This window comes from Monodon monoceros, unplaced genomic scaffold, assembly GCF_005190385.1.
Source record: "Monodon monoceros isolate NGI ecotype Baffin Bay Population unplaced genomic scaffold, NGI_Narwhal_1 Super_Scaffold_20, whole genome shotgun sequence".
NCBI lineage: Eukaryota > Metazoa > Chordata > Mammalia > Artiodactyla > Monodontidae > Monodon > Monodon monoceros.
The window spans coordinates 12,232,128-12,250,960 of NW_021703777.1; the positions used below are offsets into that span (position 1 = coordinate 12,232,128).

General features: G+C 34.3%; 1 protein-coding gene across 2 annotated transcripts in view; it reads left to right on the top strand.

Moving 5' to 3' along the window:
- Nucleotides 1-18,833, top strand: part of GRID2 (glutamate ionotropic receptor delta type subunit 2) — a 1,355,616-nt gene that overhangs the window by 1,104,789 nt on the left and 231,994 nt on the right. For both annotated transcript variants that reach the window (XM_029236088.1, XM_029236089.1), the window contains one exon: nucleotides 8,468-8,606. In XM_029236088.1, the coding sequence (XP_029091921.1) occupies nucleotides 8,468-8,606 (139 nt within the window). The remainder of the gene's footprint in view (nucleotides 1-8,467; nucleotides 8,607-18,833) is intronic.

The window sequence follows — 18,833 nt, forward strand, 5'->3', positions numbered from 1 at the left end:
AATGGGCATTTGGTATCTTCCTTTGTGAAACCTCTTGCCCATTTTTCTAGTTATTGTCTGTTTTATTGTTATTGATTTATAGAAGTTAATATACATTGATGAAATTTCTGTTAGATATGAGTATTGCAAATATGCTCTACTGTGGCTTGTCTTTACTTTCTTCATGGTGGGTTTTGAACTACAAAGTATTACCATAGTCAAATTTATCAATCTTTTCATTTTTTATCCTCGTTTTGAAATAAATTTATTGAGATATATTTGACTGATAAAAATTGTACTAAGATTTACAACTTGATGTTTTAATATTTGTATACACTGTTAAAAGATCACCATAATCAAGCTAAATAATTTGTCTATAACCTCTTCATAATTACAGTGTGTGTGTTGAGAAGATTTAATTCAAGATCTATCCTCTTAGCAAGTATCAAGTATATGATACAGTTTTGCTAACTATTGTCACCATGCTGTACATTAGGTCTCTAGAACTTATTTATAGTGCATAAATGAAACTTTGCACCCTTGGACCAACATCTCATTTCCCCCATACCTCCCACCCCAGCCCCTGACCACCACCATTCTATTCTCTGCTTCTACGAATTTGATTATTTTAGATTGCACATGTAAGTGAAATCATGCAGCATTTGTTTTTCTGTGGCTGGCTTATTTCACTCAACGTAATTTCCTCACGGTGCATCCATGTTGTCACATATGGCAGGATTCTCGTTTTTGTGGATGAATAATATTTGTGTGTGTGTGTGTGTTCTACTGTGGCTTGTCTTTAAATACATATCACATTTTATTTATCCATGCATCTACTGATGAACATTTAAGTTGTTTCCATATCTTGGCAGTTGTGAATAATGCTTCAGTGAACATGGGAGTGCAGTTCTCTATTTGAGATGCATATTTCATTTCCTTCAGTTATATACTCAGAGGAGGAATTGCTGGTTCACATGGCAGTTCAATTTTAATTTTTTGAGGAACCTCCATAGGTTTTGCATAGTGGCTGCACAAATTTACATTTGAACCAAAAGCATACAAGGGTTCCCTTTTTTCCACATCCTCACCAAAGCATATTTTTTCTCTCTCTCTCTTTTTTTAATAACACCCATCTTAACAGGTGGAGGCAATATATCATAGTGGGTTTGATTTTCATTTCACTAATAATTAGTGATGTTGGATATACTTTCATGTGCCTCTGTGCCATCTGTATGTCTTCTTTGGAAAAAATATCTATTCAGATCCTCTGTCCATTTTTTTTTATTTAATATCTTTATCGGAGTATAATTGCTTTACAGTGTTGTGTTAGTTTCTGCTGTATAAAAAAGTATATCAGCTATATGTATACATATATCCTCTTATCCCCTCCCTCTTGCATCTCCCTCCGCCCTCCCTATCCCACCCCTCTAGGTGGTCACAAAGCACTGAGCTGACCTCCCTGTGCTATGTGGCTACTTCCCACTAGCTATCTGTTTTACATTTGGTAGTGTATATATGTCCATGCCACTCTCTCACTTCGTCCCAGCTTACCCTTCCCCCTCCCCATGTCCTTAAGTCCATTCTCTACGTCTGTGTCTTTATTCATGTCCTGCCCCTAGGTTCTTCAGAACCATTTTTTTTTAGATTCCAAGTATATGTGTTAGCATATGGTATTTGTTTTTCTCTTTTTGACATCCACCTCACTACAAATAACTCAATTTTGTTTCTTTTCATGGCTGAGTAATATTCCATTGTATATATGTGCCACATCTTCTTTATCCATTCATCTGTCGATGGACATTTAGGTTGCTTCCATGTCCTGGCTATTGTAAATAGTGCTGCAGTGAATATTGTGGTACATGACTCTTTTTGAATTATGGTTTTCTCAGGGTATATGCCCACTAGTGGGATTACTGGGTCATATGGTAGTTCTATTTCAAGTTTTTCTATGTCTTTCTTTGGCGAATTTAGTCCCTTTACATTTACAGTAACTATTGATCTGTATGTTCTTATTGCCATTCTGTTGTTTTCTGGCTGGTTTCGTAGTTCCTCTGTTTCTTCTTTTTCTTTCTTCCCTTGGGTTTTCATGGTTTCCTTTAGTGTTGTGTTAGATTCCTTTCTCATTTTCTTTTGTATATTTACTATAAGTTTTTTCCTTGTGGCTACTGTGAGGTTCACATATAACATCCTATGTAAACAGCAGTCCTTTTTAAGTTGATAACAATTAAATTTGAATACATTCCAAAGCTTTGTCATTTTACTCCCCTTCCACCACATTTTATAATTTGATGACACTTTACATCTTTTTATTTTATATATCCCTTACCTAATTATTGTAATTGTAGTTAATTTCACTACTTTTGTTTTTTGATGTTCATGCTTGCTTTACAAGTGATTGATCCACTACCTTTATTATATATTTATATTTTCCAGTGAGATCTTTTGTATGTTTTTTAAAATTATTAATTAATGCCATTTCTTTTTACCTTGAAGAGGCCCCTTTAACATTTCTTATAGGACCAGTTTAGTGGTAATTAACTCATTTAGCTTTTGCTTACTTGGGAAACTCTTTAATCTCTCCTTCTATTCTAAATGATAATTTGCTGGGTAGAGAATTCTTGGTTGTATTTTTTTTCCTTTCAGCACTTTTAATATGTCATGCCATTCCTTTCTGGCCTGAAGTTTCTACTGAAAAAAAATCTGTTGATAGCCTTATGAGGTTTCCAATGTATGTAATGTTTTTTTCCTTGATGCTTTTAGAATTCTCTCTTTGTCTTTAACTTTTACCATTTTAATTATAATGTGTCTTGGTGTGTGTCTTTTCTGGGTTCATCTCTGTATTCCTGGACCTGGATGCCTGTTTCCTTCCCCAGATGAGGGAAATTCAGCCACTATTTCTTCAGATAATTTTCCTAGAACTTTCTCTCTCTTCTCCTTCTGAAATCTCTACAATGCAGATGTTATTATGTTCAGTGTTGTCCCAAAGGTCCCTTAAGGTATCTTCGCTTTTTTAAAATTGTTGTTGTTTTTTTTTTTCATTTCTCTGCTCTGTCTGGGGGATTTCCATTGCTTTGTCTTCCAGCTTACTGATTCATTCTTCTACCTCATCCAGTCTTCTATAAACGCCACTAGTATATTTTTCATTTCAGTTACAATTTTTGTTTGGTACTGTCTTACATTTTCTCTTTGTTGAAGTTCTCACTGTGTTCATCTGTACTTCTCCCAGGTTCAGTGAGCATCTTTATTACCATTACTTTGAACTCTTTATCAGGTATATTGCTTATCTCCATTTCATTTAGTTCTTATTCTGTCTCCTCATTTTGATTAATTCTCTGTGTTTCTCTTTATTAGTTAAATCAGGTACCTCTCCCAGTCTTGAAGGAATGGCCTTATGTAGGAGATGTTCTATGGGACTCAGAGGCACAATCCTGCCTGGCCACTGGAGCTCGGTGCTCAAGGGGTGTCCCTATTTGGGCTGCATGCATCTTCATGTTGTGGTAGGGCCACAGCTACTGCTATAGTACGTTGGTAGGCAGGGCTGGTCCATGACATGGCTACAGAGCCCTGGGGGGAGGAGCTGGCCCTGGCTCAGCTCAGGTTTTTTGCTTTTTGCTAATGCATTCTGTGCTCTGTTCAGAAAAAGTCTTTCAGTACCCAATCTTGTGGATATGTTGGATATATTCTCTTATATTCTTTTCTAGAAGCTTTATTGTTTATATTTTATATTTACATATGTAAGGCACTTGGTATTGATTTTTGTATGTATTATAAGTTAGGAGACAAGTTTCATTATTTTTCATATATATATATCCAGGTTGACCTAGTAGTACTTACTGAAAAGACCTCCCTGTCTATATAGTACTGCAGTGCCAGCTGGGCATAAATTGTCTATGTACACATGAATAATTTTCATTGATTTGGTCTATCCTTGGACAAATATCATACTATCTTAATTACTATATAAAGCTACAGTCAACTAGAACCAGTCTTCTTCTTGAACACCGTCTTAGCTATTATTGTTCTTTTGGAATTTTCTACAAATTTCACATTTAGCTTTTCACAAACACACACATACATTCCCTCTCTGTCTCTCTCACACACACATACATACATACACACACACACACACACACACACACAGAGAACTTGAGATTTTGATTGGTAATTCATGGAATCTATAGATCAGTTTGAGAAAAATTTATATCTTTATAATATTGAGTCTTTGATCAATAAACATGATATATCTATTTATTTATTTAACCTTCTTTTACTGCACTCAAAAAAGTTTTATAGATTTTCATGTAGAGATCTTACACATCTTTATTTCTAGATATTTGATATTTGTAGTGCTATTGCAAATGGTGTATATTTTTTAATTTCATGTCTTAAATGTTTGTTACTGCTATAAGCATATCTGATTAATTTTGAAGATTGACTCTGTACCATAGTAAACTAACATTAATTTTAGTAATTTATTCCATATTCTCTTAGATTTTCTGCATACATATTCATATCATCTATAATCCATAACTTTTTTCATTCTTTCCAATTTTTTAGTATTTTTTCCTTCTTTGTATTTAATTTTTTTGCTATTGTACTACACTGTTTAGTACCTACAATTAAATGTTGAATAGAAGTGGTAACAACTTGTAGCCTTTAAGATAGTCTTTAAAAATGCTTATTTTGTTAGTAAGTATGACATTTGCTGGAGGCTTCCTGAAAACACTCTTGTGAGACTAAGTGTGTTTTTTTTATTTCTAGTTTGCTGGAGAATTTCTAGGTTTTCAATTTTTTTATGACTGGATGTTGAATTTTATCTGTGCCTTTTCTGTTTCAACCAAGATGATTATAGGACTTTTCTCCTTTATAGTGCTAATTTAGTGAATTTTAATGATTTAATGCCAAACCAACCCTTGCTTTCATATAATAAACCCAGCATGCTTATTTATTTTTTGCAATTTTCAGTTTACTAATTTATGTAAGTCTTTTTTTTTAATCTACTATCATATGAAAGACTGGCCATTAATTTTCCTTTCCTGGAATGACATTTTCAGATTTTGTTATCAAAGTTGTGCCTTCTTTATAAAATGTATGGAATGATGTCTTGCTTTTTTCTAATCTCAGAAAGAGTTTGTGTAAAATTATACTTAATTATTGATAAAACATTTGGTAGGGTTTTTTTCCAGAAAGCCCACTGGTCTTGAATTTTTTGGTGGGTAAGTTTTAATTGTAGATTCAAAGTCTTTAATACTTATAAGATCATTAAAATTTTCTATTTCTTTTGGTGGCAATTTTTCTATGAATTTGTCCATGTCATCTCAATTTTCAAATTAATTGACATAGAACTGTACATAAGATCCTCCTCTTTTATCCTTCTAATATCTGAAACATCTGTAACAATATGCCCTTTTAACTCCTATTATTGAATTTTTTTGTGCCTTTACTTATTTTCTTGATCAGTCTCAAGAGCTTTTTATAGGTATTTTCAAAGGACCAAACTTCTGTTGGATCAACATTCTCTATTTTATTTTTTATCTAGTTTACTAATTTTTGCTCTTATATTTATTATGTTCTTCCTTCTATGTTCTTTGGGATTAACTTGCCAGGTTTTTTTTAACTTCTTGAAATTGATGAATAGCTCATTGATTTTCAGACTTCTTATATAAGTTATGAATTTCCCTTTAAACACAAATTTAGCTACATCCTATCAGCTATCAAAACTTGTGAAATTTTGATATGGAGTATTTTTATTTTCATCAACTTAAAAATACCTTTTATTTCTCTTGTGATTTTTCTTTGACCCATGGCCCTAATAGAATTGTAATTGTTGATTTCCAAGCATATGAGGATTTTCTGGTTTTCTTAGTCCCACCCCCATTTGGCAAGCCCTGGGCCTTAATTTTTATAGCCACCTGACTTTGAAGGCTTTCAAAACATTGCTCAACATCGCAGTTTCTTATTTTCCTGTTGTTAAATTGGCATTTATCCCTCAGGAAAAAGCAGTCCTAAATACCAGTCACATTTCTGAGTTATCTTCTTCAGGATCTTGATCTTCTAGTTTCTTACTGCTCTCAAATGCATTATATGTTCATTTTTTCTAGTTGCCATCAGTGGGAGGATTGTCTTGAATTACCAGAATTAGAAGTCAAGATTCCCTTTACTTTTAATATTTGATTTCTAAGTGCAGATATCAAATAAAATGTCATTTTATTTGGACTCCACAAGAATATTTGAATTCCCCAAGTTTCAGGCTTTATGCCACAGATGAAGAAAGCTCAGCAAGTATTCTTTCTTATGGGTGATAACGACTCTAACCAAGGGTAAAGGCTTCATGGACACAAACCTTCAATTAGGCTTTTCAGTCATGAATTTACTGTTCTACTTTTGTTACACTTATTAACATCTTTCAGTCTTTAGCTATCATCTTGTTCATATTTTATTTTTTTTTCAATTAATCATTTTGTCTAGGAAGTCCCCATTTGGTTTAAAAATGAATATTTTATTGTACTTTCATCTTTTAAAAGCTGAGTGAATATTTCCTTTGCTTTAAAGAAGAAAATATCCAAAATGCATTATAACTGCTTTTGAAAAAATGTGTTCCAGATATCAGAGGTTAGCCTATTCTGAGTATATTACATCAGGAAAATAGCTCAGGTCATACCCAAAGGGTATGTTTGTACTACACTGAAAGTTTAGAAATATTGCATAGTGAGAATTAGTGGTTTGCATAAAAATCTGCCTGATGTGATAATTAATTGAATCCTGTTAAGCCATTCACATATTGATGTACCTAGGCAAATGTAGTATTATATCTCTTTAATTTATTTTTACTCTTAGCATAAACCTAATTTATTTTAAAAGGATTATTAACTCCATACAAAACATGTATTCATTTAACAAATATTTACCCACCTAAAAGGGGACAGGAACTGTTTCTATGTTAGAAACTAGACAGTAAGGGAGAGGAAAAAAACAAAAATACATAAAATATATGATGAATTATGATTTTTAAAAAATACAGTGACTGAAAGAATGAGGTCGTGAGAAATTATTTTAGATAGAATGGAAATACGTATTTGTGAGGAAGTATCATCTGAGGAGAAACTTAAAAAAATTAAAGGGAAGGTCATTTTTAAATTAAAGAGCAGAGAATTCCAGGCATAAAAATTGCAAATACAAAGACCCTAGGACAGAAATCAGCGTATCTCCATGCAAGAAATTGCAAGAAGGCTGGGTTGAGAGGGTGGAAAAATGCAAGTCAGGAAATTGACGTGAGATCAGTTCATGTAGGACCTGATAGGCCTTGGTAGAGATTTGGGGTTGCTTTTTCTTTCTCTGAGAGTGACAGGAGTCCATTGGAAGTTTTGATCAGAGGAATATCACGATTTCATTTTCATTTTCAAAGAGCACCATCGAGATAGACTTGGGAGTGGTAGTGCATAGAATGTAAACAAGTAAACCATTTAAGTGGTTTAGAAGTACAGTCAAAAGAAGATGTGACAGCACTGGAAGTGAGGGGATGAGGTAGGATTTGGTATGTGGTTTGCAGATAAAGGTGACAGGACTTGCTACCAGATGGGATGTTGGAAAGTTTCTAAGTACTTGGTCTGAGAAATAGAGTGAAGAGTGGTGCTATTCCCTGAAATAGTGTAGACTGGGGTGTTCATTCAAGAGTGAAAATAAAGCATTCTGATTCAGATGTGATAAATTTCAGATGCCCATTAAATTCCAAGTGGAAATTATGTAGGCATTTATCTGTAGCTCTCTAGAGAGAGTAAAGCTTGAAATATAAATCTGAGAGTCATCAAAGTATACTGTAGATAATATTCAACATCAGGGGACTTGAGATTAGCTGCGGTTGGAATGCGGACAGAACAGAAACAGTTTAGAGACTGAGCCCAAGGACACACCAACATTTAGAAGATGGAGAAGAAGATTCTACAACAAGATTACAAAAGAGTGGTGAGTCAGTTAGGAGTAGATCAAAACACATGTGATGATGCTGAAACCAATAGTCATATGTGTTCTCCCAAGATTATTAATAACCTATGATTCTAGGGAATTTAACAAAAAATAGTCTTTTAATATTATTTATTAAATTAGAAATCTGAAAAGTTATGTTAAATATAAGCATAATAGTATTAATATCTCCTAACTAGTAAATAGTCAAGCCCTTGGATATAAAGTGTATATCTGAGGTTGTAATAAGAGGGTAATTCTAGGGTTGAAGAACAAGGTGGAAGAAATATCATTTAAACATGTTATACTAAATATTTATCATGCTTCTATTTGACTGAGTCTCACATAGTCTCATAAACCAGAATCAAATATGAAGTGATGAACGTAAGCAAAATACAGAGATCCATGCTGATGTTATGTGAAAGATTTCGCATTACTTAAAATTTAACTTGCTCTTGAATGTGTATGACTTCAGATTCTAAATAAAGACTTGTTGATGTTCTTTTATTCTCTTTGCTTCTTTCCACAGGTGGGGAAGTCCCATACACAACTCTGGCTACCCGAATGATGATGGGGGCTTGGTGGCTGTTTGCTTTGATTGTCATCTCATCTTACACAGCAAACCTTGCTGCTTTCCTCACTATCACCCGCATTGAAAGCTCCATCCAGTAAGTAGACAGAGATTCCACTTGATACAAAGCATGAGAAATGACAGGCATGGCCAAAGCTATGTGATGTCTGTTAATAAATTTACAACTTCCTTTTGAGTAAAGGCTTAATTTTGTGATGTGCAGACATCACAACATAGTCCAACTCCTGAAAGTACAGTTTTGGTAGAGCATTCTTTATACAATAAAATTCTAGGTATAATTTGGACATTGCTTCCCACATTTTCCTGGAAGGATAACACATATTCAGAATTTTAACCTCTGTAAAATATGACTGTGGGCAATATCATTAAAAAGAAGGAAAAGGATACATACTAAAATATATATATTTCAAGTTTGAGATGCTCAGTCTTTGCCTTGAGTCTGTCCCATTATGCACTGCCTGAGTAAATAGTTAGGTAGACACTGGATGATTGATAGATAGATGATAGGTAGGGAGAGGGAGAGAGAGAGAGAGAGAGAGAGAGAGAATGAGAATAGCTTTCAAGAGGTAAAACCACATTCTGTCTCTTCATTGCATTATAGCTAACATGAGTATTATTGCTGCTGTTTTTCCAGCTGCAGTGGTGGTAAATTGCCGTTAACTATAGTGTACTTTTGAATCCTGAAAGCTACCTAAGTCAGTGCTTCATTTCACAAATGACTTTCCCATGAGCCCTGTGACTCCAAAGGCCTTTGATTTACCGTGGCCAGTTTTTCTTTATGTGGTTTCATACCATAAGGTCAGGTCAGTGCCACAGTACAGCTTCTGCCTTATTAGAACATAGTGTTCTGTATATTGTTTTACGAAAAATTTCTCTGAAAATTTTATTAATCCAAAATCAAGGTAGTTTGAACTTTCGTAAAGTTAAAAAACATTTATTTCTCAACAAAGTTGACAGTTCAAGATTAGAATAATTAACTTTGTCAAGGAATTAATTAGGGATTTACTTCATCCTTAAGAGAAAACATGAATTCTTCTTGCCTTTAAAATAGTATGTAAATGAATTCCATTAGTAGTTGCAAAATCATTATAGCACAATACTAAAATAAAGTCAAGAATTAATGATCTAAAAAGAAATAGGGTATTTTCTTCAACTGCTTGTGTATATAAATTGAAACCTCAAAATTCAGCTACTAATAGTCAATTATTTCATTCATTTATGAAAATGATGTTCCCAACTTCTCTCATCAAATCATAGTCTTAAGTTGTTTTCCCAGTTATTTATTTGGTGCAGAACCTTCATATCCTTTTAACTTACTACCCTTGTAGCCAGTTCTACATGTGGCATAAGTTATAAGTGATCCAGAGTGAAGCTCATGGAAAATTTAAGCTGATGACCCCATCAGAGTCCTATTTTAAGCAATAATGAAAATGATTACAATGTCCCAGCCCAAGAAATCAATGAATCAGTAAAATTGTGCAAATAATAATTAACATTTATTGAGCACTCACAAGATGCCAGACTTTGTACTAGATGTTTGACATGCATTGGCTTATTTAATACTTACAACCATCTTCTGGAATGCATACTACTTATTAATAACCCATTTTACAACTGAAGTTGAAAAGATAAGTAACTTGCCTCAAATCATGCAGCCAATAAGCGATTGATTAAAGACCAGACCTTAAATCTGTCTCATTCCTGAATCTATATTCTAACTATGCCACACTAGTCCCCGTTCCACACCCTTGTACATTTGTATGGCTAGTTGCTTTTTAGGGAACTTTATAAAGGATGTGCCATAGCCTCATTCATTGCTAAGTATAGTGATGTAAAGGATGACATTATTCAAATCCTCAATTTATCTGAGGAAATAAAGTATCAAAAGTTAGGAGATTTTTGTGTTGGGTCGATTCTCTAGGCATATATCCCAGCATGAGCTAATTACGTCTATAATTGATACCTGCCACTCAGGGTAAGACTGCTTGCCAGACCAGTCAATGGAAATCACATTAAGAAAAATAGTTTTAAAAAATTAAAATGGAGCATTTTAATCTCACTAATATACTTCTTATCAACTTTGTTTTACATGTTATATTTTAAGAGTACTTAAAGTACATAGGTTTTTACTATGTAGCTCAGATCTGACTTTGAAACATTTTAAAATAAATGAATGAAGAACATTTTAAATAACTGATTTTATGTAGCATGTGACAATAATCATAAATAATAAAAATTATGGATATTATTCACTGAGAATTTATTATGAATTTATCAAGCATATATATATATATATATATATATATATATATCCCCTTTAGTACTCAAAATTACCCTAATAATACAACTACTACTATGATTCCTACTTTGTAGATCAAGAAACAGAAATTTGGAAGTTAACTGCTCACTAGCACACAGTGAATAGTGTCAGAGCTGGAAATCTAACCTACATCAATCCAATACCAATTCATGACTTTACCTACTGAAGTTTTTCTTTATCTTACAATTTGTTTCTTGCTGGTTCTTCAAATTTGTTTGCTTGAGCCGCCCTTTCACTGAGGTTGCAGGCCTCATGGTGTGTGTACATCTGAGCTATTTAGTCATTACAACTTTGCCAGCATTCGTTAGTATCTAGACTTTCATGCAATAGCAGTGGGAGCAAAAGCCTCTATCAAATTTTTACACCCATAGGATTTTCTAAAGTAAAGTCTAATGGAAAAAGATGCTAATTGCACATGATGTTTCCCTCAGGTGTAGCTTTCCGCAATCCAAAATAACAGAACATTCATTTTTTTAACAAATTATTTCTTTCTAATGCCAACTCACATTATTAAAAGTCAACATTGGGTATAATGAATCTCCCCTTCCTTCTAATCTTTTCACTAGGTTAATTATGAAAGGGGAAAATCAGAGCCAAATAAGTTAAAAGAGACCTGATTCTCTCCCCAAACTTAAAGATAGCTTCTAATTTCATGCTTCAGCTGTGTTGGTAAACATAATTGTAATGTTTCTTGGAAACATTCAAAGTTCCATTTATAACTAATGTCAAACTTTCTTGGAAAATTCTAAGTCTGATTTTTCTTAGAAAAGCAAAAACTTTTTTCACAAAACCATGCACTGTCATTCTTCTTAATCATTCACATTCATGAGATTTGCTCATCGTTAAATGAAGCAGTGCTCATCAGGGTACCTTTTCCCAGCCCAATTGCTGTTCCATTAACAAACATCTACCATCCACATCTTTATTCCCAAAATTCAAAGTCACTTCTGCACACCAGGAGAGGCAGAGGTGGCTAGCTGGTAACCACAAATCTGATCTCTTTTCCTCTGAGTCTGTTTCTTGGCTACTGTAAATAATGCTTCAGTGAACATAGGGGTGCATAATCTTTTCAATTCAAAAGAACATAATATTTTCAAATTAGTATTTGCACTTTATTTGGATAAATACCCAGGAGTGGAATTTGTGGATCATATTCTAGTTCTGGTTTAAATTGCTTGAGGAACCTCCATACGGTTTTCCATAGTGGCTGCACCAATGCACAGGGTTTCCTTTTCTCCACCTTCTCACCAATGCTTATTACTTTTTGCCTTTTTGATAATAGACATTCTGACAGGTGCGAGGTGGTAGCTCATTGTGGTTTTGATTTGCATTTCCTGGTGATTAGTGGTGTTGAGCATCTTTTCATGTGCCTGTTGGCCATCTGTATGTTAAATGTCTGTAATTTATACAGACATTTGGAAAAAATGTCTATTCAGATCCTCTGACCATTTTTAATCTGGTTGTTTGTTTTTTTAATGTCAAGTTGTATGAGTTCTTTGTATATTTTGGATATTAACCCCTGATCGGGTATGTCATTTGCAAATATCTTCCCCCACTCAGTAGGTGGCCTTTTCATTTTGTTGATAGTTTCCTTCACTGTGCAAAAGCTTTTTAGTTTGATGTAGTCCCATTTGTTTATTTTTGCTAATCCATGTATAACTTTTGAATCTCCCAAAACTTAACTAATAATAGCCTACGGCTGACTTGAAACCTTACCAGCAACATAAACTGTTAATTAACATGTATTTTGTGTGTTATATGTATTATATACTTATTTTTACAATAAAATAAGCTAGACAAAAGAAAATATTATTAAAAAATCATAAGGAAAACTATTTATGGTACATATATGATTTTAATGAAAAAAAGTCCATGAATAAGTGGACCCTCACAGTTCAAACCCACTTTGTTCAAGGGTCAACTGTAGATATTTAAACACTGTGCTAGGCATTTAGTCTATAAATGTATTTAGGTATTATCCCTGAGTCACAATTTATTCGTGGAGATAACAGTGTAGAATTCAATGACATAGGGCTCTGATAAATTATTTATAAAATGCTGTATGAACACAGGGAAGGAGTGATTTAAGTCAATAACTTGGAGAGAAGGGGAGGAGAGAGGAAAAAAAACTATTAGGCATCACAGAGGTTCTCTGATGTATCATCGGAGAGTTTGATCTTAAAGGATAAATTTCAACATACTGAAGGAGTGGCTTATAGCAGAGGTATGAAACTCCTAGGAGAATATCTAGCAAAAGGTAGGTTATCAAAATGTGTTCATCTCCTTCATGGATTGAGATAGGTGATGTGAGGGTGACAGGAAGTGAAATAGAAAAGGAGGGTAGGACCACATCTTGAAGGGCATGATAAAGCTTGTTACGGAATTTGGAGATTTTACTGGAGATAATGAAGACTGACATCATTTAAGAAAGACAGCTTTATCTGTGGAGAGGAAGATAGGCCAGAGAGAAAAATGGAGGAGCATATGGAAACTCATTGCAGGTATCTAATAAACGTATATTTATGGCGTTTAACAGTATGTCTCTACTTGATATAAACCTGATCACATATCTTCTTGTTTCATGGGCTCCTTATGTGGAACTATCTAAGGATTAAGGGTAATTTAAGAGAAATCTGGGTTGAGAAACTTTATATCTCTAGGCTAACATTTACATTTCTTGTGAATGTAGGAGTATTGCGTCAGTTTATTTTTTTAAGATATTTTAAAAAAGGATGTGGTTTACTACCTCTTAGTTAAATAGATAGGGACGAAGAGAGTTACTAATGTGAGGAAATTCTAGAAGTCACTCTGGTTAGGCTACTTTTCAGATGCAATTTTGCCAAAAATTTGCATCTCCAGGTTTGCTATTCCTGGACCCCATCCTGCCTATTAATTACTTTTAACCTTGAGCCATCAGAAAAGAAATAAGACATTTTTATTCCATTTTAATACATTTTCTTATAAAAGTAACACAAGGCTATTTTGAGAAAATTAGAAAGTAGAGTAAAATTTTCTAGGACAAAGCATTAATAATCCATAATTTGTCATAAAGCAGTAAGTTCTGTTAATATTTAAGCAAACTTTCTGTTAACTGTTTATTTTGAAGCAATTATATATACACAGGAAATTGCAAAGTCAGTGCAATTATAGCACAGAGATATCCCATATACCCTTCACCAAGTTTCCCCCAATGGTTACATCTTCAGTAATTACAGTACAGTATCAAAATCAGGAAATTGACATGGGTACTAGGTATACATATAGCACTGTGCCATTTTATCACAAGTTTAGAATCTCTAACCACCACTGCAATATAGAACTACTCCATCATTACAAAAATCTCCCGCATTCTACCCCTGTATAGTCACGCTCACACCTTCTTCCCCACCATCCGCAGCTCTTGGTAACCACTGATGTTCTCCACTCATTCTAAGAGTGTTATATAAGTTGAATCATACAATATGTGGCCTTCTGAAATCAGCTTTTTTTTCACTCAGCAGAATGCCCTTGAGGTCCATCCAAGTTGTTGCATGCATCAGTAGTTCATTGTTTTTTATTGCTGAGTGGTATTTACCTATTTTTGTTGTTTCTAGTTTGGTTAAAATTTACCTATTGAATGGCATTTTTGTTGTTTCCAGTTTTTAGCTATTACAAATAAAATTGCTAAGAACATTTATGCTCAGGCTTTTGCACGGATGTTTTCATTTCTCTGGCATAAAAGCCCAGGAGTGTGATCGTTGGGTAGTGCGGTAGGTGTGTGATTAGTTTTTAAGAAACTGCCGAACTGTTCTCCAGAGCGCCTGCACCGTTTTACATCTCCACCAGCAGCATATGGGGGACCCAGTTTCTCTGCATCCTTGTCAGCATTTGGTGCTGTCACTTATAAAAATTTTAGCCCTTCTGATAGGAATGTAGTAATATCTTACTGTCATCTTAATTTGCATTTCCCTAGTGACTACTGACGTTGAGCATCTTTTCATGTGTTTTTTGTCATCCTTATATCCTTTTGCATGAAAGGTCCCTTTATGTCTTTGTCCATTTTCTACTTGGACTGTTTGCTTTTTTACTGTTGAGAGTTCTTTACATATTCTAGATACAAGTTCTTTGTCAGACATGTGGTTGGCAAATATTTTCTCTTAGTCTATTGCTTGTTTTTTTTCATCCTCTTTGCAGGGTCTCACATAGAACAAACGTTTTTAATTTTGATGAAGTCAAATTTACCAGTTATTTTTTATGGATTTTGTACTTTTGATGTCATGTCTAAGACTCTTCAAGGAACTCCTAGGTCACCAAAATTTTCAACTGTTTTATGCTAAAACTTTTATAGCTTTACATTTCACATTTAAATCTATCATCCATTTTGAGTTAAGTTTTGTACTAGGTGTAAAGTTTAGGTTGAGGTTCATTTTTTGCCTACGGATATTCAAATGTCCAGGAGCGTTTTCTGGAAAAAAACCCAAAAGAACAAACTATCTTTCCTTCATTCAATTGCTTGTGCACTTTGTAAAGAAAAATCAGCTCACATACTGTGTGAGTCTATTTCTGGGTTCCCTATCCTGTCCCATTGATCTAGGTATCTGTCTCTGCCAACAGCATAGATTTGATTACTGTAGCTTGAAATTGAGGATACGGATTCCTCCCACTTACTCTTTTTTTTTTTTTTCAGAATTATTTTAGCTATTCTACTTCCTTTGCCTTTCCATATAAATTTTAGAATGATCTTGTCTATATCTGCAAAAAAGTAATGCTAGAATTTTAATAGGAATTGCATTAAACCTGTGTGTCAATTTGGGGAGTATTCACATCTTTACTGTGTTGAGTCTTCCAATTTATGAACGTGGTATATCTCTCTGCTTATTTAGATTTTTAATTTCTTCTATCAACATTTTGTAATTTATAGCATATAAGTCTTATATATGGTAGAGTTATACCTAAGTATTTATTTTTATCCCAGTGATTATAAATGGTATTGGATCTTTGAATTTGGCTTCCACATATTCATTGCTAGTATAAAAATACAGTTTTTTATATGCTGATTTTATCTTGTGATCCTGATGTGAGTTCAGGGGTTCTAGGAGTTTTGGTAGATTCTTTGGGATTTTCTGTGTAAACCTTCATGCCATTTACAAAACTGAGCCGTTGTGTTTCTTTCTTTCTCACCTGTATGCCTTTTATTTCCTTTTGTTGCCTTTTCTGTGCTGACTAGAACTTCTGATACTACGTCAAATAAGAGTGGTGAGAGTGGACATCTCTATTTTGTTCTCTGTCTTGGGGAAACATTCGGTCTTTCACTATTAGGTATAAGGTTAGCTGTAGGGTTTTTGTAGGTATTCTTTGTCGAGCTGAAGAAATTCTTTTCTATCCCTAGTTTTCTATGTGTTTTTATCATGAATGGATGTTAGATTTTGTCAAATGCTTTTTTTCCCGTCGACTGATATGCTCAGGTGATTTTTTTCTCCTTTAGCCTGTTTGGTGGATTACATTGTTTGATTAGTGAGCTATTTTCAGAATGAGGTAGAGGCTAACTCTATTTCCCCCTCCTATTCCTTCTCCACCTTTTCCCCTAAATCTTGCTTTTCTTCTTAATTTTCTTCCTCTATTGATATGAGGCAATAAAAGAGCCTGACTTTCCCTGCCTGCAGCTCTACTTATTATTGTCTTTTCTCCTACCTCAGCTATTGCTTCCTTCTATCCATTATCTTCCTATTCAAGTTTACCCTCCAGAGTGTACAGTCCAGACAGTTACCTTCTTACATCCTTAAAACTGGCTCTAAAGCCTCCATTATTACCTCATTCTATCAAAATAAAGTTCAATTCCATCAGCAGAGCTTATTAAACCATTCAAAAGCTGATCAGCTTCTTTTTTGCCTACTAGCACCAATTAATTCATTCTCACACTTGTTCATGCTCCAGTCAAGCCAAACTTTTGTAGGATATTTCATGCTTCTTTGGAGTTTCCATGCTGTTCCCACTCGCTGAAATGACCCAGAACTGCATTCTCTTCTGGCATCTTCTGTTAGCTCAGGCACAATTACTCATTACACATGTGTCTTCTCTTTGAGAGTGTACATTTTTCAAAGACAAGGACTATGTCACCTTCATATTTGTTCCCCTAATTCTTCTCAGAGTACCTGGCACAGAGTATCAATAAGAGCAGCTAACAATGAGTGCTTGCTATGTGACAGACACTCTCCTAATGCTTTGTGTAGATTTTCTCATTTAATCCTCATACTAGCCCTATGAGAGATATATTATTTTCATCTCCTTTTTGAAGATGACAAAACTAAAAGCTAGGGTAGTAAACCCAGGCAGTTGGCACTAGAACCTCTGTCTTCACCAGTGGGTCATATAGTCTGCAATTAGCAAATACACTAAATCTTTACTGAATGAAATAAATAAATAATACATGCGTGAATACATGAATGAATGAAAACCATCAGTATCATTATAAGTTTCTTTGAAAAATAAAGATTTGCAGAAGAGAATTAATGGCTGAATTATATTTAGCTAAGTCAATTCCAGATATTTCTAAGTTGCATGGTATCCTAGAAACAGACACCAGAGCCATGGACTCAAATAAATTTGCATTTAAAATCTCTCCCACTTAGTAGCAAATGATCTTGTCATTTTCCGTAATTATTTTAAGCCTTATTTTCCCTAAGAGTAAGAAGAGAATGAGTTCAACTTCATAACTTTTAGTATAAAGAATAAATGGGGGAAAAAAAGACATAAATAACAGCACAGTTCCTGGACACACCCTACCTAGGATTTGCTTCCATTTTTCTCCTTGCTTCCAGGAGCTCATGTAAAATTCCTTGAACTCTTCTTCCCTTCACTCTCATTTTTGGTGGTACTAATAACTATTCTTTTTACCATTTTGTCCACAATTTCATACACTCAGTTATTTCCTTTACCTGGTTCAGCTAAACCTCAAAGTTCCCTGTTGCTGCTGCTGTTGTTTCTGACACAGCTACCACCGCCCTGCCCTACTTCATGGGTGTTGTCTTCTTGCCCTGCCCCTTAATCCTCCAAGCCCCTCAAAGGTAAAAAACTGTCTCTCAGCAAGCCTTACCTGATCTTAAGCCTAAATAAGGACTTAGGAGGGAGATGCAAGAGGGAGGAGATATGGGGATATATGTATATGTATAGCTGATTGACTTTGTTATAAAGCAGAAACTTACACACCATTGTAAAGCAATTATACTCCAATAAAGATGTTTAAAAGAAAAATAAGGATTTAGCCAAATGGTTCATTCTGTTGTTTCACTTTAGCTTAACTATCATGAAGATTAAGTTGCTACTGTTAGTGACTAACACTTAACCCAGGTCAGGGTATCTATGTGTCAGGCACGTTTTCTCTTTTAACTCATCTTTTGTAACCTGTAGCTGTATACCACTTCCTCTGTGTAGTTTTCCACAGAGTTTTCATAACTGAATTTAGTTATGAATGCCTTTGCATCTACCTTGTTTACACTCTGAGCAACATCTAGCCTTGTACTGGAGTATTATTCTACTTGTTTTACCTTCCCAATTACAATATATGTTCTCGAGGGTGGTTTTATGACTTGTATTAACACAGTGCCTTATGTATTACCTTTTTGAGTACACAGTTGGTTACAAGTAAATATTCATTGAATGAATGAACCAGAAAAGGATTTCTTAGAATCTGGCTTGAGACTATGGAACTCCATGACTTGTTTATAGCCTCATAAGAAATCAGAAAGAAATATGAAAGCCATTTCTTTGTTCTTTTATTCCAGGATAAGACAGGGAGCCCAGAATGGTATGTTCTCTCAGTTTCCTTAGTGTCTCACCTACTTCAGTCTTTCAGTAGGAGGCTATTTCTTAGCTCTCAGCAGGGAATTGCACACTTTATTAGGAACAGCCAAAATCAAGGTGGCTGGAGTAAGCTGGGCCTGATTCATACTGCTTTTTATGTTTTGGTTTAGTATAGAATTGTATAAACTTAGCTCCAGAGTACAC